This window comes from Micromys minutus (assembly GCF_963924665.1).
Source record: "Micromys minutus genome assembly, chromosome: 1".
Lineage (NCBI taxonomy): Eukaryota > Metazoa > Chordata > Mammalia > Rodentia > Muridae > Micromys > Micromys minutus.
This window is the reverse complement of record NC_137969.1, coordinates 110,697,196-110,717,443: the sequence shown is the minus strand read 5'-3', so window position 1 is coordinate 110,717,443 and position 20,248 is coordinate 110,697,196. Positions and strand designations below refer to the sequence as shown.

The 20,248-nt window shown below is 38.9% G+C and overlaps 1 protein-coding gene across 1 annotated transcript in view; it reads left to right on the top strand.

Moving 5' to 3' along the window:
* Window positions 1-427: 427 nt before the first annotated feature.
* The window catches only part of PHACTR1 (phosphatase and actin regulator 1), a gene marked incomplete at its 5' end in the record, with an annotated part of 446,140 nt that continues 426,319 nt past the window's right edge, over window positions 428-20,248 (top strand). The window contains one exon of the mRNA XM_080914800.1: window positions 428-530. Within this exon, the coding sequence (XP_080770926.1) occupies window positions 428-530 (103 nt within the window). The remainder of the gene's footprint in view (window positions 531-20,248) is intronic.

Sequence of the window (20,248 nt, the reverse complement as noted above, 5' to 3'; positions counted from 1 at the left end):
TGGATCAACTGAAGAACAAGTTGCAGGTAGGATGGTATTTTCCAAGGTCATTTATCAGGCAGACATTTTAAAACTGGAGGTATATGAATTTAAAAGTCTACCTTTAGTCAGATAATATACAGCAAAGAGAAAACAGTATGTTATTTCTCTTTAACCTGGATCATTTTATTTTTGCAGACAGAATATATTATTTTTAATAGGTGTTAACTAAAGGTTGAATCTTCTTATGCAATACAAAGGCTCTGGCAGTGGGGGCTTTGAAATTAGAAATGTCAGTCAAATGTTGGCATATGATAATGGAGTACTCTTATTTAAATTAAAGAATACACATACTTGTCAGCCTAAAATACTGTGGCTTTCTCCCCTTCCTCCTTTATAGAGATCTGAGCGATTGCCTTCTCTCCAAATCCTGTTTTGAACATTGAAGATGGATTATCCCAAAATGGATTATTTTCTGGACGTTGAGTCTGCTCACAGACTCTTGGATGTGGAGTCAGCACAGAGGTTCTTCTACAGTCAAGGAGCTCAAGGTAACAAATGGACGAGAGGGGAGCCCCTCATGCTCAGGCTGTTTTGCTGCAAACAGTGTGGTATCAGCCCCAACAATTCACGCTCTGTCTTGAAAGCTCATTAATTAACATTCTCAACTTGAGAACATTTATCAAAATGCTGCCAGAATTTCAGAACTGACCAAAGAAGTCCATAATCCTGAAGGAGTAGACAAGTGTCGGGTGCATATCTCTGAGATCTTTGTTAGAAAATGATCCCCAACTCCTTAAGTCCAGAGCTTATACTAAGAGGACTGAGGGATGCTTTTTCCACCTGGAGATTTTCAGACGGGCAGCTACTGCACATGTGTCAATCTCAGGGCACCCTGACCTAGCCCAGTGCCATCCGGCTGGCTTATGGGCTTCTGAGATAAATGGGACACTTGGTTAACTGCCTTATCTGGTCTCAATGATCTCAGTTGCTTTCTAAAGAATCCTCAGTGCACATTCAAGCGCTTCCACCCACTTCTGTGAATCGAGGGAGACTGTGTGCTTTCATTGCCTCGTTTCAAGGTAGTTGAATAGGCTCTAAATGCTTGTTCTTCTGTCCAGGCTCCATTTAGAACATTTACCATCATTAAGGTAGCCAGAGAATTTAAATTGTTTTGTCCAATCGATGGGTAGGAGATTTCTTTTTCTTTTCTTTCTTTCTTTCTTTTTTTGTTCAAATCATAGTTTGTGATTTTTATGAAATTGTTAAGATGTCCAGTCAAATGACCTTGATTATGGCTGCATCCCAGAGCACACACTGAAAAGGTGGACAGTGGTCCTTTTTAAATAGAAAAGTGGTTGCATTCTGGGAAGCCACAAAGCAGAGCTGAGGAGATACACTGTGTTTGAATCCTGACATCGTTCACTTTGACAAGGCAGGAAGCTCCTCTTGGACACTGATAATAATAATAACACCCCTCCTCATTTTTTCCCAAGTGCTCTTATGAATTGTTTGCGCGTTGCTTGTGGCTCTTGGTAACGTTGAGGGCTTTCAAGTCTCCTGCTTCCATTTTCTGGGTATAAGCCTATGCTCTTAAAGTCAAGAGGGTCTGGATATTATCTGCAGGGTTTGTTTGGGTCAGCAGGCTCAGCAGCATAGTTTGATTTTAGCAACAGTAATGCCATGGCTACTCCCCACCCTCTAAGAGGAGGGGCAGCATTGCTACTCTCTGCCACATCAGGAAGGCTAAGAATGCTCCTGGGAAAAAGGCAGAGGCTAGTTAACACCTCCAGCTTGTCCTGTGTCTATAAGTAGAAATGAAGAAGTAGCTAGAAGTAAATATGGAGCTGAAGGAGAGGGGAGAAGAGAGAGGCTTCTATCCCATCATGGTATCTGACTTTATGCACAGCAACTTCTGCCCCAGTGCATTCCATTCCGAGTCTTATTCCATGATGGGCTCATCCAGCTATGCTGCAGATCAAGAAAGAAGTCAGTAGTTAACTGTGAAGGGTAAAGATGTCTTTTCATTTTGTCTCGAGGATGATGGACTCTTGGCTTTTATGGAAGGAAAGCGGGCAGGGTGTGTGGGAGGCTTGAAGATTACAAGGCAGCCTGGTAGCTGCAGCAGATGGAACTGGGGGTGGAGTGGTCAGAATTGTCACCAGCAGTGACGGTGGTATAGACTCCAGAGCTGGAATAACTGGGAAACACATGGGAGGTGGCAGCATACGCTATGGCCTCTCCTTGGGATCACGTGTGCCTGCGGGTGAGGAGGATGCTGTTTTCCACCCTGGGAATCCTAGATTGGCAGAATCAGTGGGCTCCCCAAACATTAGCAAGGCCAGGGTTCTCAAATCATAAATCTAGATGTTTTCGAGGTTTCAGAGTTGATGCAGCTAAACAGGACTGACAGAGCCAGCACACCTCTCTAGGGACCTGAATTTAAAAGTTAACTCATATAGTCCTTTGCAAAATGGTAACAGTGACAGATATCTAAGTTGTTAGGTGGAGGTCTTTAAAGTGCTTAAAACAACAACTGCAGCAAAAGACACTGTACATCATTGGATCATTAAAATATATGTCCCCATGTTAAAGGCCTTCCCTCCTGTTTTCGAGTCCCCAAGGCAGCCAAGGCTTTGCAAATAAGAAATCTTAACTTACAAGAAATCAACCTCCTGCTTCTAATGAAAAGCAAACACACACACACAGACACACACACACACACACACACACACACACACACACAGAAAAAGAGGGGAGAAACGTTCGGTAAACATAAAATTACTAATATTTTAGTCCTCGTTGCATGAACGCCTACCACAGGACAAACGTCAACAATACTAAGAGTATGTTGTATTCCCCCCAATCAGCAATTCTTTCCCTTTATCTTAACATATGCTCTCCAAGTCCCCCAACACTTATGGCCATCATCACGAGTTTCTTTCTTTCAGGAACACTGCCTCCACTATAACTCACTACAGTCCACTGGCTCCCCTGCAGACACTTCTGCCCACTCGGCATGGGTGTTCAGTCTTCCAAAGACACCAACCCCCAAGGCCTTATGAAGCCTTCCAAGTGAACACTGAGTAGGTGAAGGCTCAGCACCACCGCCTGCAACCCCCTCTTCCCAGAGCAAACACTCATGTCTCCAGTTTATGACTGAAGCCCTGCAACCCCCTCTTCCCAGAGCAAACACTATGTCTTCAGTCTATGATTGAAGCCTGTCTTGACTCCATGTCAAGGCTCTGAGTACCAGGAGACAGACTGGTACGTAATGGCTGCTTCTTATGAAAGGCATGTGGGGCAAAGAGGGCTAATCTCACTCCAGGCAGCTCTTGACTCAGCCAGACTAGACCAGAGTGGTGTGAGGATGATCTAAAAGCCTAGATGTGATACCCTCTCCTTGTATCTAACAAGGACATTTCATACAATCTAACTGGACATTTCATACAATCTAGAACTTGGATTACCCAAGACCTGATTAGGCTATGCTGTTTGTTTTCTTTGTTATTCAGATGTGTGCACACATGTTCTCAGAGAACTAAATCCTCCAAGGAGGAAAGAAAATAAAATGCTGAGGGTTCCCCTTCTTCCTTTCTTGTGTGATTTATCTATTGTATATACTCTTCGAAAAATTCTAAATACACCTTCAAAATTAATTATAGACTGCATGTCTATCCAAAGTAATCGTTTTAGAAGTATGTTTTTTAACTGACTCATGGGTGTTTCTTGCTTATTTTTTCTCGGAAAATGAAAATATCCTCTTCCAAAATAGAAGAGAATGTTCTAATTTGTTAATATGAAAGGAGTTGAAGAAAATGTGAGCTCCTAAAGCAAGAGCAAAAAGTGCCAACTTTTTGAAGTCCCTTTGGGAATCCCTGGAACTGTCAAGTGTGTGTTCTGTTCTGCTAATGAAACAGTTTGTTTCCTTCAATCTCCATTTCTTTTTGGTTTGAGGGCAAAATGTGGAAGATTGGATGACTGGGGATTTTACTATTAAAACTGTGATGTGTCCAGAGAACGGTTGGAGGTGGTGAAGCCCACAGGTCTCCTGTTTGGCTCCTGTTGGTAGACGAAGTTCTCCTAGTTAGTTTGGTAATGATTCGCCCCCAGAATATCCTAGTGACACATAGGGGACCCTGTAAAGGTCACCGGTAACTCAAAAGGAAACTGGAAGGTGCAAGTGACTCCAAAGGTCAAATGGGTCTCCACAGAACATAATACAAGTTCATCCTTAATTAGGTTCTGGCAATAATAGTGCCAATCCCAGTGTCAAGGATCTTTCCAGTGCCCAACTGAATGGAGAGAGAGATAATTGAAATTCTAACAAATGAGTACTGTGTGATATTTCTGGTTAAAATGGACACCCAGGTTTCTCTCAACCCCCTTCCCCACACTAAGTGAAAGAGGATCTGAGTGGGAATGTCTTCAGAACCCTTGTTTCCAACAGGTTTCTTGGTCAATCTTATGAAAAAAGATTAGCCACATGTCTAATTTCTACAGGATTAGTGGTAAAAAAATGTTTTTTTAAAGCATTGTATTTAGTGTAGATTAGAAACACCCCAAGAGATTTCACAAGCTCCTCCTTGACTGAAGACCCACTGCAGTCCAATGGAATCATAGTCTCTAAGGGGAAATACCACAAGGAGAATCTTTATTTTCTTCCAATGGGCAATCGGAAATGAGATCTAAGGACTGACCATTTTTATCACATCCTGTAGCTATGTTATTTTTAGTTGGGGGTAAGAAGTACATGCCAGGGATTGAACCCAGGGCAGGTACATTTTTTACCCTTAAGCTATGTATCACCCATTTTTTGTGGCTATTTTTACCTGAAAAAAAAAATTTTTAGCCACACCTAGATAGTTAAGTAGTATAAACTATCATATATTATAAATATTTCCTAGAGATAACACAGGTCTTACACACTCTAGGCAAGCCCCTCTACCACTGAGCCACATACTCAACCCCTAAATTCATCTTTTATTAACTGAGTTTAAATGACTAATAGACATCAAGCCAAAGTGGCTAATGGACATCAAGAAAGGAGCTCACAACATATGAATGATATAATGGGCTGAAACTAGATAAATTCTCAGTTTTAAAACATATATGAGAATTTAGGTTCTTTTATAAATGTCTTTTTAGCACTTTTTGAAGTGACATTTTTTTATCTTAGCCTATATTGTATTTTGTGAAATCAGATTATTTTGTATGGAAACATTAATATGGCTTATGAAGGTCTGTTTTTTTATACGTACTATTTAGAATAATCAGGCTTTAGAAGTTGGGGCCACCCATATTATTTGTATTCTTTGAAAACTTCTATTATTAACTGAATAAAATATGTTCAGTAAGTAAAAAACAAAACAAAAAGGACTGTACTTTGTATATTCAATGCACGTGTTTATCCCCATTGAAGCACTGTGAGTTGGGAATTGCAACATTATGTGCATGTTGGAGATTAGAGCCATTAAGACTTGGGGCTGAGGAAGTAACTCAGTGGGAAGCATTCTTGCAACAAAAGCTCAGGAAAACATGTATATGTGAAGCAATGGCTCTCCCATAACCCCAGATCTGGGGAAACAGAGACTTTGGATCTTTGTTGCACAGGCAAGTGTCCCTAATTATTGAGTTCTAGGACCTGATAAGACACCGGGTCTCAGAAAAATGCCAATCTAACTGGTGCCTAAGAAATAGCAACCAAGTTTGACAGCTGCCAACCTTAATCATGTGTTATATGTGAATACCCCCCCCCACATACACATAGTGAGAGAATTTAAAATTTAAAATTAATGAGCTTATCAGATTTGAAAACCTAGATTTTCATACATGATTCAAGTATGCATGACTCTAAGGTCCAAGCTATTTTAGATAGTTCAATGTTCCTTGCTGGAAAGAGGTTCCTTTGCAGCTGACCAGATTGATGAAATCAACCAAGGAGGTGAACAGGGGCAGTACTCATGACCATATGTGGTTTCATCACATGCCCTGATCACAGGGCTTCTCAGGAAGCTAGAGAACCTATCTCTTACATCCCTCAAGTTCTTTCCACTATGGTGAAGCTCCATGTTTTACATAAAAGTTATCAGTGTCACTGGACATTGAAATTACCTTCAACACATTAAAAGGCAGTCGGTTGACTAAAGCCACCAGGCAGTGACATTTATGGCTCCTGATAACAATCTCCCTCCCCTTTATCACTTTGCATAACTCATGGCATTTGAAGTCCTTGATGCTTCTCATAATGTACCTTTTCTCTTGTCTGCATTGTCTTGTTCAACAAAGGAAAATGCCAGTTCTGACAACTGATGAATGCCATGGTGAGCTTCTCAGAATCTCTTCAAGTTCTTTAAGGAATAAAGAAACATTCACTGAAACCCTTCTGTCAATCCCTTAGTGCCCCCTCATCTCCACCTTTTGTTATGTGCTTCCCTCTCCCACAGGAAATCTATCAGAACACTGGCCTTTGAATCATTGGCTTTCAGTAGAATGACCTCCAACTATCCTAACCTTTACATCTCTGGGATTTCTTAGTATGGTCCCAAGAGACAAAGACATTTGCTATCACTCAATTAATTGCAAGTCATTAGTAATGGTTAATTAACAATAGCACTCTTTCTTTTGCTGTGCTTAAGGCAAGACCTGGCTAGCATCAACACCACCTCCTAATAAGTTTTGCCTGATCTTTCCAGATGTTTCTCCTATGCCTATATGATAGCCTCTGTCATAGTATAGGGTTTTACTTTTATCCTGTACTAAATCATTCCACTCGATGTAGGAACTCAAGAAAATGGCAGCCTCTCTAAGCTTCAGGTTCTTCATCAAAATAATTGGCTACCTCCAGATTGAAGGGAGGTTGAAGGGTTAAATCAGAAGAGACAGACAGACAGAAACAGAAACAGACACAGAGAGAGAGAGAGAGAGAGAAAGAGACAGAGTGTTCTTGTCGATTAGTCACTAATAATAATAATGTTATTTAAATGCCATCTACCTCTCCCTCCTCCTTCCCCCTCCCCCCTTTGTGTTTGTCAATTAGTCCTAATACTGATTTTAGTTACTTAAATACCTTCCACCTACTTCAAATAGGGTGATCCCCTTAAATACCATTTTCTCGGTGGGCAGCATCATCCTTGGTATAAAAGGATGGTAGAATAAGAATCCTTCAGTCTACATTTTCAAGGAGAAACCTCAGATTCAGAGAAAAGACTTAAACTTTAGCCATGGAAAACACTGCTCCCCAACCACAGCTCTTTTTAAAATCTTAAAATCTTTCATTGAAAGTGGAAAGCACTTAAGACTGAAGGAAGGATTACATTACAAAAACCGATAGAAAGAATTAAGATGTGGAAAATGAAAGAAAATTATTAATGCAGCTGTATCTGTTATGAAACAAATCTATTAAAAACTAAAACGAGAAAGGAAAGTATTACAGGAAAAGTTTAGATATGTTATTAAACAATTATAAACTTTGAAGCCAAATTTCCAGAGGCAATGAGGGTTTTAATGTATAGTTGTTGATAATTACTGAATTTTTTCTGTATGAAAGTAGTTATAAAAGGGAGGGACCCCGTGATAACTGACCCGAGACCAAGTCAAAGAGTGCTCTGAATATGTTCAGAAACTGTGTCTGCGTTCTGAGCTGTGTCTAACTCAGACCCCCTTCCCTTTTGTCTTTAAACCCTTACTGCTCAGTCCAGGTCTCAGACATTTGGGCCAACTGACCCTCAATGCAGCCTCCACTCACACTCTTGATTCCAGCCAGGCACCATGAGGAAGCTGTGGAGACCAATCAAAGTTGCTAATTGGAAATACACTGAGAACAGTTCAGTCCCTGCCATATATTAAGAGTCTCGGTCATCCAGCTGGTGGAAGGTTTACTCTTTCTTCATCCCTGTCTCCTAAAGGTGGAGGTCTGGTTTTCTCCAGAAAAGCTAGGGTACTAGCAATGACCACAAGTCAATCCAGTGAATTAAAATATTTTACATCACAGTAACACCTTTTGGTCTGCTTCTTCGAGTCCTGCTAGACCCAGCATAGCAATATCAGCCATGTCTCTGGTCTCCCCACAAAATGGTTCCTTTCTATGTCTTAGTTGGTTCATTAACCAGGTAACTTACATGCTAACCTCTAGACCCTGTTTCAGAAAAAGGTTTCAAATGAAAACTTTACAAAAGCCTTTCTGCACTCATTTTTGTGGTTGGCGATCAGGTTATCACCCTCAACAAATCTCTTTGAGGAGGTTGGAAGTCTGTTTTTTGTAACTCTAGCAGGGAAGTTGCAAGCTGTGTTTCACTCAGGGATGAAAAAGCAACTACCAAGCCTGCCCTCCTGGCCTCCCACACAGTCCATTTTAGACCTCTAATTGCCCAGATGCAGGCTCTCCCAACCTGTGTTAAATACAGAGAACACTTCATGTGAAGGAGAGAATGAACTCGGATGAAGGGGTAAAAACATCATAGAAACAGCCAGTCCTCCAGTCCGGTGGATTACAGGGCTGTGAGGGTCAGCTCCAGCATCTGGGCATGCCCTTGGAACATGCTCCCAATGGAGCTCCTGTGGGTGTCCTTTGTATTTAGGGTGTCTTGCACCTAGTAAGCAACTGCGTTAACACATGTTGAGGTTCAATTTCCTCTGTAGAGCAGAGAATGAGGGGAAGAGAGAACCTGAAATAATGAGACATGGGGCAGGGATGACATGAAAATACAAGGAAACACTTCCAATCAATTAATAACTCCCACCCTCACATGCAGCGTTTGAAAGAGCAGATTAAAATGCAGCCCACACTCAGCCATGACCCAATTAGCATAAACAATTCACAGGTGCTGGGGATGCATTCTCATTCTTCATCTGCCCAAACAAATCTGTTTGTAATATATATATATATATATATATTAAGAATGCCACCCTCTGTGCCTGTCCAACAGAGGCAAGGATAGGAGCCCAGCAGAGCTAGCTCATAGTCAGCACCATGCTCAATGTGTTTAATGATTTCCCAGGGAGCCATTGACGCACAGAGGAGCGAAGCTCCTGAATGGACACTGCTAGGTTAAAGCAGAACTTTGAAGTTCTGTGTCTGAATAGAGAGGCGGGCGACCTTCAAGATCTGTTGATCTGTTTGTTTCTCATTCAAACGACAAAAAAGAAATATATTATTAACTCTATGTTTAAGTCTCTATAACTATTTACCTTTTCTATTTATTTTCTGTCCCTTTTCTATGCATTAGGCTGTTACCATTACAATGATGGGACATGAATTTTGATAGAAGAAAGCAAACAGCCTCCAACATTGACTATAATCATTGTATTTTAGATTTCACCATTACCCTCCAGTGATCCTGGGTTCAAATAGTGATGCCCATTTCCTAGCTTGTGTAGCTAGACCAAGCTGTTTGCTTCCCGTTTGCATTTCCAGGACAGAATGACAATCAAGTCAAGAGTTCTTAATCCAAAGGGCGAGTTTGAGGACTGAATGAAACAAAATGGCATTTCACAAACTGCTGTTCAACATACGATTTTCAGAAAAAATTGTGCACTCCCTACTAATGGTGGTGTATTTATTCTGTTGTGTTTTAGAAATTTTAAAATATGAATATTTCCTTGAGATGGAGTAAAACACAGCTAACACTGCATGTTTATGGACTAGGACTGAGGACAAGTGATACGAGGAAGTAAGAAGAGGGATAGAAAATGAATTAGAATCATTTACTAACATTGGATAATTGTACAGATAGTGTCCAGCTCTCCCAAAAGACATGAGCATGGCATAGAAACACAGGGCTTCTAAGCATCAAACAAATAGTGTAGAACATTAAGAGAAATGTTAGTCACCTAATATTCATATAACCAGTGGTGTCTCTGATGTCAAATCCCCTTTAATTTTATCATCTCTCAAAAGAAAGGGGCAGGGATCCATCCTCCCAGAGAGATCTCCACCCCATTCCATCTCTTCTCAAATGTTGCCAATCCCCAGTGTAAATTTCTAAGCAGTTCAGAACTGTGAGGCAATCTTAAACTATAAAAATACTAGGGAAGGTGCTGGAACAATGGCTCGGTGGTTATAGAGGACCTGCATTCAGTTCCAAGAATCTACATGGTGGCTCATAATTGTAGCATCTTACAATTTTTTATAAGTCCTGTTGCAGAGGGATTAGATACTATCTTCTGATTTATGTGGGCACTAGACCTGTACACAGTGCACTTACATACATGCAGGTGAAACACACACACACACACACACACACACACACATAAAATAAGCTTGTAGAATTGACGTTGGGAAAAACTTACTAACAGATTCCAAAAGCGTCCTCTTCAGAGCTTTACTGTTGGGTAAGATCAGCCACCTAGTCCATTTCTTAAGACTTCCTAGCATCACAGACACAATGCATTTCCAAGTTGCTATACGAGATCAGGTGACAAGTAACTTTCCTTTGAGTTGGATTTAGTGAGGACAATGAAGCATCTTCTGGGCAGTCTGAAATAATGGGCTAAGCCCTGGCATCTGAAGAGAGTGATCTGTTAGAGTCCTGTGTTTGTTGCAAGGCTCATAGCTGAGACACAGGTGCAGAATTACAAAAGAAGAGACTAGATCGGTAAGCAGAAGCCAACATGTTCAAGGCTTTGTTTGCTGAACTAGAAAATTTCAAAGCAGATGTTGAGTCTGCTAGATAATACAACACTGGGGAGATCTGTGCTTAACTGTGTTTTTATGAAGATCGCAGATATGAGGCCTGATAAAGGAGAAAAAGACTATAACCATGAGAGCCATTGGCTCCTGAAGTGATGCCAACATAATTGACAGTGAACAAACGGGGAGAATTCAGATGGCAGGCTTCGAGGCCGGTATGAAGATTCTTTGTATGTGTGTGACAGTAGGACAGCTGGATACTAAGAGCAATATGTCCAAAGGTCCTAAGATGTTATCTTTGTATATTATGAGTTATTATATATTATATTAGAAGTTCTTCATGGAGAGGATTATAAGAAAAAAATCAAAATATGGGAAATTAATTTACAGTATTGAATTCAGAGAGTGTTTTGAATCCAGAGTGCATGTAATCACGAATATGAAATAAGATCTGTGGACCAAAGACTTGATATTGACATCTTGGAAAACAAATATTCACTGTGGCACAGTAATTTATGAAAATATTTACTGACACCTTTTAAAAGTATTTTTGAATTGTATTTCTTCTGAATCTTAATCTTCTCTTTTATATTATTTAGAGGACTAGGAGATCATCATGAAACTCTCTAAATTACACTTTGGACTGTAAACCCAGTATTTTCTCTTTAGCACTAATACTGAAAATTAATAGCCCATTTTAAACACCTACATGAAACAAATTTTTGCAGTTGCCAAGACAATTTCAAATTCTGGATTAGGGTTTTCATCATTAGTGAAGTCCTGAGTTAGCACCAAGAAGAGTATCTAAGAAACAAATCTAAAAAATATCAAAATTTCTCATTCAACATAGAAGAATTACAGTTTGTTATATACAGTGTGAAAGAGGAGAAATAAGAGGTTTTGCTACAACAGTTAAAAACAGGTCTTACTTTTCTTATGGAGCAAGGTCTTCAGCTTAGTTGATTAAACACAGTCTGTTGACTAAGTTGGTCCAAGAAGATGGTACTTGCTTTATCCCAATTAGCCTTATCTTTGAAAATCTAGACCACACAGCAAACACCCTACAGAGCTGATTTCCACATTGAACTCATAACCCAAGTTTATATAACAAGTTTGCCTAAAGTTGCAAAGAAAAATATAAGGGAGGGGAAACCTAAGTATGTATCAGGGCCTTTTCATTGTTTCAATGGGTTCACAAAAAGGAAATTTGTAGTGTGCATTTTTATCGTGTCCATTTTATATATGTTCCAATGCTCAAATAACTTTTTAAAGTCCCATATCTATGCAAATGAAGCCATAATTAAAATCTTGACCCTGTGATCCTCTACATCGCATCTTCTAGATCTGGGCTCTCTGGCTGAGCAAATTTACCAGCACACATACACTGTAAAAAGACAAATAAAATGTAGGGTGGTCACTTAGATCATGTTCAGAGGCAGAATGTCTCCAGAACAGAATGATAAAAATGTGGTACTACAGTCATTCTATGTAGTTATACTGTAGAAGAAGCTTCTTAAATGAACATTTAATCTTTCTTTCTTGGGAAACTATTACACCTCCATTCTTAGCTTGAATTAGATAGTATATGATTTAGCTATGAGGCAATTTTCCTAGGTCACCATGGAAATTTCTCATAACATTCCTAAGTCTCCATTTTCTTTCAGTACCAATACAGTTCATAATAGGTATAGAAAATTTAGAAAATGCAGACAATAAAACCAAACCAAAGCAAACTTAAGCATTCCCCATCACCTAAAATAAGTGATCCTACACCCCATAGCATATGCTTACAGCCCTATGGTACACATAGATGCACCCTGGTGTATGCTCCTGATCTAATTCAAGATCCATGGATTATTTTTAATCTCTTTATTTTAATTTTAAAATTAATAAAATTTCATCCAAACTAAGGACTGTTGATTCTCTCAATGGATTAATAATCAGACACAGTTTGAAGGAAAGAAGATAGGTCTGTTGTGTTTTGGTTTTGCCCCTAAGGTAACTTTGCCAGCTGGACTGTATCCCTGAATCAGCTCTTCTATTATTTACTAGACAGAGTGTCTGACTAATGCCCTGTGATCTGATTACCATCAGCAGCCCATCTGTAGACACAACAGAATACAAATAAAGCATCTACCTAATCTGTCCTAGGCAGGTCTTTGCTTCCGAAGAAAGTCTGTGATCCTGACTTACCAACAATAGTGTACATTTCTTCTTGTTCAAGACATGCCCACAACTACCCAAGTCTTTATAATCTTTTGCTCATCAGTGTAGTCATGGCATTAATAGAACATTAGTTAGAGCCTGAAAATGCTACATTCAACTGGTTCATTTTACAGATTATAAAACTAAGCCTTGGGGAAGAAAGGAAAAGCAAGCATTGCTTATTAATACCTAACATACACCAGAAACTATGCATGCACATTTCACTCAAAACAACAAATTTGTTACTCGTTAAAGTTTATTTCTCCAGTTCATATGAAATTAAAGATTAGAAGAACAGAGATAGAGATAGATATGGTATCAACTATAATGCCAGGATTCAAACAAAAGTCTCCCTAGCTTTGTAGTTTCTTACATTTCTAGGGACTAGATGGTTGGGGGTGAGAGCTGGGTATTTAACTAGATAACATAGTGGGATATGGTAGAGCTAGAGAAAACCTAGGATCCCAGTGCTGCGGCTGATTGTCCTAGTCAGGTTCTTGTTGATGTGATAAACATTAAGACCAAAAGCAAGCTGGGGGAAGAACAGGTGTGTTTGACCTTACATCTTACAGTTCATCCTGAAAAGAAGTCAGGGCAGGAACTCAAGGTAGGAACACAGAGGCAGGAAGTAAAGCAGAGGCTAAAGAAAAACTCTGCTCATTGGCTTGCTCTTCACGGCTTGCATGGCTTGGTTTTTGATACAACCCAGAATCATCCGCCCAAGGGTGGTACCATCCACAGTGGGCAGGACCCTCCCAAATCAATCATTAAAATCCGTTTGCCTCCTCCCAGGCTTGCTAACAGGTCTATCCAGGGAAGACATTTTCTCAGTTGTGGCTCCTTCTTCCCAGACGACCCTGACTTGTGTCAAAAAACTAAAGTAACTAAGCAGAACACTGATGCTTCATTCTCTATATGGTATCATCTTCTTGTAAAGTGACTCAAATGACTCAAGCTAGCAGCTTTTACTTTGAGGTGACTTCCAAATGAACAAGGCAAGCAGTTTGCTGCACAAGGCTAACACCAAGCGTATGTCACCTTTCTGCACACTAGACATGAGTCAGGGATTTGAAAACCTTAAGACCTTAAATCATGTCATGTCATTAATTACCATCTATATTTAAAACTAGCCAAGTAGAAAGTAGAAAACTAAAATAATAAGGCTTGATGTTGGCTGTCCTGCTGAATGAGACCTGAAACGTGACATGTATTTTATCCAGGCATGATCAACATTTCAAACATAAAAGTTGCTTGGGTTTCTGTCCAACTCAGCTCAATGTGCAAAGCCTGAGACACAGTTTCCTTTCTGCATCTAGCATGGCTTAGCAGCCAGCCCCCAGCCACTCTGCACAGTGTCTACTTTAAGAAACTGGGAGGAAAGGAAGCAGTGAACATTTGTCGTCCGCCCACCATTTGTCAGGCTCTGTGTTAGGTGTTTTACATTTATTACATAAGGTTTTATCCTCTCAAGGCCCAGTGAAAGAGTTTATTTTATTTTTTATTAGCATATAAGGAAATCAAAGCTTGGAGAGTTATTATTTTTAAGCCTGATAGCTATCAAGCTCTGGAACTGTGCCAAGGTTTAATTTTATAGCTATAGCCCTGCTTTGGGCTAGCAAGTATTAACAGCTTACATACCGTCAATGTTTATCGGGAATATTTTTGCTATGACCCAATAAGGTTTATGTGTTTGAATCCCTGTGGAGACTGTAAAGTTTGAGTGCTATGTTAGACTCATAGATTTACAGAGATACTGATTTGCATAAAATCCTGAAACTCTAAGTATGGAATCTGGATACAAATTCAGGAAGGCTGACCTCACATCTGTGTTTTTATATAGTACTTCATATTAGCTGAGAGAAATATAATATCGCCATCATCTTTCTTATATGTTCATGCAAAGTCAAAACCATAAAGGGCCCTAAGGTTGGCCGAGGTAAACTGAGAGGGCAGATTTCATTTTCTTAGTCGTACAGAAGTGTAGGAGTGGGGATAAAAATATTTCAGCCACAGAAATCAGGTAGATGAACATATAAAGAGGAGGAGTAGAAGAAAGACCTGACACCAGAAAGATGAACAGGTTTTATTATTATGTCTCATGAAAATAAACAGTTTCAAATTAGGTACAATTTTTCACAAAATGAAACACCAGCCCCCTGGAAGAGGATTGTCAGGCCAATGTTTGGTGAGCTAACTAATAATCTTGCATCCCTCTATGGTCAGGGATCAATCCACAAGAAGATAGATATTCAAGCCTTGTAGACGACTCAGAACAAAGTCCTTAGTCCCATATAGCTATAGAAAACAGGGCTCTCTCAGTGTCCAGAAGTGGACCTGTCTTTTAGAAACCTGTCTTCTACTGCTTTTAGCATCAAGAATGTGGATTTCATGGTTCTACTCTTATAGACTCCGAGGTGGACAGCACACTCCTAATATTGTACAACAAAGACTTAAATGGGGCCTTTTGAAAGATCACGTATTCAGAACCTGGGCAGAAACAGTAAGATGAGACCAGCCATCCAGTCTCATTCTGGACACTTGTTAACTGACCAAGGCTAAAGGGAACTGGGTCAGGCGTGTAAAAAAGAGAGAGCTCCTTTAATGACGAACTAAAGAGCAAATATTAAAAGGCACCAATAACAATTTTTTTGCATATTTTGATTCTCTAGAAAAGGATGTTATGTATAAAACAATAAAGATGTCCCAGGATCTGCAAACTAAATTTGGTGGTAACAAAAACCAAGCCCAAAGAGCACTCTTGCATAATTTTTTGTTAATCCTGCTTTAAGATGTAGCAGTAGGCATCATAGACTAGATGGTATTGCAGTCAGTGCTACTCTTTAGTATCACTGATACATTGTGCTTTCTACAAGACAGTTTGCTATAGTGACCTTGTACTGGGTTCAGTTATGAGGTCTAACATTGCTTACATTTCAATATCTTATCAGATATGCCAAGCAGTGAAGTGTTCCTAGCGGCCCAGATTCCTAATCTGCTTAAATAAAGTACACAAGGTTCAATTTTCAGCAAAATGTCAAGGACCTCCAATTAATCTAAAACAAAATACTCTTAATATTAATACTGTTTGTCCATAGACTTGGGACTTCCCTAACAATGATAATTTCTAATACATTTTTTAGAGGGTAGGCCTTCCTCTTATTTAACCTCTGAAAAATTTTCATGAAGAGAAAGGAATGAATATGTTTTTTCTGGGGTTATTTGGCTGCCTTTAGTGTTTCCATGAATGATATGTCACCTCTTTATCTCCCATCTATTCATTCATGCAAATGTACATGTAGATAGTTATTTTAAAACCACAGCACGTTTATTATCTACAGTAAACCTGCTCTTTGTTTCACAATGTAAGCTTATGGGGAACATCCTTTAAAGCCCCCTCTGCTCCAGAATAAAATCCAGACCAAGGTCAGTTCAGCTTAAGGTTATGATCCAGGACAGTCCCATCTATGGTCAGGTCTCTTGCTCTTTTGACTCTGGAATATTTCTACACCCTTATGTTACCACTTATGACATCATCCATTGTGAACCACATGTGATTCTTCTTTTTCTTTTTAACAAACCACTCCTAAGCTGGCATTATCTGTCATATTCTCATGATGAGATTCAAGTTTGTTTTTTATTTAGGCTAGAATACTCCAAAAGTAATATCACATTTTTCTCTGGGAGCCATATGTGGAGATACCTAAAACCCAATTGTCTCACCAGAGGTGAACATTTTTATTGCCAGACAAGATCCTGTCCAGTTTCTACCTCGAAATTATAGAGTGTTGTGGAGGAAACTTTAAAGCCAAAAATATCCTCATCTTCATCAAACTTTCCTCTAAATTTAGCATCTTTGTTGGTTCCTCTGTGATTTGTTCCACCTTGCTTGATATTTATTGATATGTATTGTAATGGTTACAAAATTATGGCTTTTTAACAACACCAACCTCCATATTAATAAGTGAGCTCCTGTATCCTACTGAGAAAAAGGAAGAGAAGCTATTTTTCCTCATTCATTCACTCACTCACTCACTCACCCACTCATTCATTTATTTATTCATGCACACAATGTATGCATCTCTTAGCAGTTCTCTTTCACTTACCATCAGGACTCATGAGTGTCTTTCTTGAATGTAGCAACTTTCATGAGCAGACATCATAGACTTTTGCCTCCACATTATCCCAGCTTGAATCATGCAAGCCTTATCAACCAGGCTCCTTATTTCTTTGGTTTTTCTCCTTTCATTTTAACCTTGAATCAAGGCAGAACAACTGCTAGCTATCATTTTATTCCGTGTACACATTTCAATACTTTATGATGTTTTCAGAACAGGTACTTTAAAAAAAATGAAAGGCATCTGTCTCAAAACGTACTTGCAATGAGAGAAAAATAGAAGGAAAAAAAAGCTAAGTCCACACATAGAAATATAGGGAATTCTTAAATTGATAAAAAAATTACAACATGGAACACAAACAAAAACATTTATACATGTAAAGCAAATAAATATTTAAAAACAAAATAAAAGGTATAGATACAAGAGATAGTTAATATAATATCTTCAAGTTAAGGCTCAAATAAACAATAAAAACCACAAAATGTTGGTTTAAATATTCCCAAAATGGTTCAAGTCATCTACAGCCATTCAGTTGTAGATATCCATGTGACAGATATGTACTGTCTAAAACTCAGTATTCCCTGTTTCTCCTCTCCACCTGCCAGATCATACACTCTTTATGCCCCAACATCCACAATGCTCCCATCTTGAATGGGGGAAGTGAACATAGATGATTATGACTCATTATTAGTTATATGTGACATTTTAACTAGTTATGAGTTGCTATATTAATCACTGCCCACTCCATAAAGAAGCTTTTCTGACCAAAGTTGAAAACAACACAAATTTATAGATTCAAAGAAATATTCAGAAGGCAGTTTCACAACATGATCACCTATCAAAACCACAGAAGTAGGTTGTTCCCTTGGGTCTATGGATCACCGACCAGTACCAGACATGAAATCTCTTTTATGGAGCAGACTGCGTAGCTTGTCATGAAGCAGTTGGTTACCTGCATAACCACTGTGCCACTATTGCACCAGTGGGACTATCATGCCAGGTAGGTCAGTATCCGAGCATGCAGGTCCAGCTCTGCATGAGACAATATACACTTTCCCCATCAGTCTGTGTCACCTTCTGGCATTACATAAGGTACCCAGCAGGGTGAGAGTTTCCTGCTCACTTGAGGTTGATTTAACTATGCCCTGCATGCAGAGTGATTGGTGTCTCCATCAGAAGCATCTTACCATCTGCTTATGTCAGGAAACCAAGAACAATGCCGAGAGATAATGTTTCGGTTGCCTCTGACTTTGGGGTCATCATAAGTAATTCTGCCCTGGATATGTTCTAGAATAAACTTAGGCTTATTTCAATGTATGTAAACATATTCAAAGTTTTTCAAAGGAATTTAACAAGCATGAAGATATTTGCAGTGTTTTCCTTTATTCTTTTAACAGCTATAGTGTACACAGTGAGAACCCCAGTCTGATCCCTAACACTGAAGAGTTATATCCTCAGTCTTTTCCTTCTTAGTTGTTTTCCCAGAAAGTAGTTTTCATTTATTTAATTTCTTTTGTTTTCCTGTTTTCAGTTTCATTGACCTCTGCTTTCAGTTTTATCATTTTATTCCTTCATTTACTTGGAAATTTTTTTCTCTTCTTTTCCCCCCTGTATCCTTACGATTTAAAACTTATATTTGATTTAAGACTTTTCTCTAAGTAAATGTTTAGTGTTAAACATTTTCTGATTAGAAGTGTTCTAGTGGCACCTCAGATACATGGTACATTTCATTTTAAATGATGTCTTGACAAGAATATAAGTTCTTTAGTTTCAATGAATCAGTGTGGCTGCTTGTTCTTTTCTGCTTATTGCTTCTTATAAAGTTGTTTTAAAACTTCCTTCCACGTTTACAAAATTATTTTCCTAGGAGAAAAATTTTCACCTAGAAATTATCTTATTTTTCTTTCACATATTAGTTCATGAGCCATTTGGAATTGGATTCGGGGTCTAGTGTGAGGAAGGGATCAAGAGTGTTTTTCTACTCTGTAAACATTCAAATGACAAAGTAATATGTATTTTAAAATCTACCGCTGCCTTCTGAGATTAAAAAAAAATATCTTCGTCCAAAATCACAAGACTCTTGGCTATGTGTCTGCTTTCTGGCCTTTCATTCATTCATATTTTTGCATTCTTTGCCTTCATAAATCTTAGGTCTTATATTATAAATCTGCAGGTTCACTCTTATTTGTCAAGACCATGCTCTTGAGGCCCTCTGCATTCCCACATACCTTTTAAAATCACTTGTCAGATTTTCTTTAAATGTACTTAGATTTGTTTGGAATTATGTTGGACCAAACGTCGATGCCTTAATAATTACTTCTTACATTTTTCTTGCCTTATTTCTTTATCCGGGGCCTCTGGTGGAACCCTGGGTAGATGTGATGGGAATCAACAAAACAGGAAGAGTTTCTTTAATCTGTAGATATTTTTACCCTTAAATCCATTTTATTTAGGTCTTCCCAATTTATGTCCATGGAGCTTCAAAGTTTGAGGTCAAATTACTACCCATCTCTGTTAAGAAAAAAACAAAACAAAACAAAACAAAACAAAAAAAACCATAGACATTTGACAATTTTAATGCCGTTGTGTGTGGTACTTTAAAGTTTATATTTTCAGGCCAGTGAGATGGCTCAGTGTGTAAGGGGGCTTGCTACCAAACCTAAAAACTTGAGTTCAATCCCTGGAATCCACATGATGGAAGAAAGGGGTCAACCCATACAAATTTTCCTCTGATGTCCACTGCTATGTGGTACATGTGCACCTTGACACAGGCATGCTCAACCCCATACATACAAATAAGTAAATAAATAAATAAATATAAATTAAAACTAAAGTTTTATTTTCTAACTTTATATGGACGATGGATGTTTTCATATCAAGTGATATTGTGGAATTTATTCCTTTCTAACAGCCTATGTACTCCTAAGGATTCACAATCCTAATAGATATGGCTAATGCAGTGTTTATTCTTGCTTTGAAACCAATTACCTCTTGCATTTATTTTGCTTCCCTTGTTTACTTAGCCAGGACCTCTAGTGTAGTGCTGAATAGATTTTTGAAAAGCATAGATACTCCGTCTCGTCCTTTAAACTCAGATTCAGAATTCTGAGGATATACAGAATTGTCGGTTTTGCTCAGTAGTGACAGTACACACCCGAAACGCCAGCACTCCATGGCTGAGGCAGGAGGATGATAAGTAGAACAACAACCTGGATTACCTGGGAAAAGTATAAACCAAAACAAAGGAAGAAACAAAGGTCAGATCTCACCTGACTAATGGAAGGGCATTCCAGAAGCACACGCTTTAAAAGATAAGTTT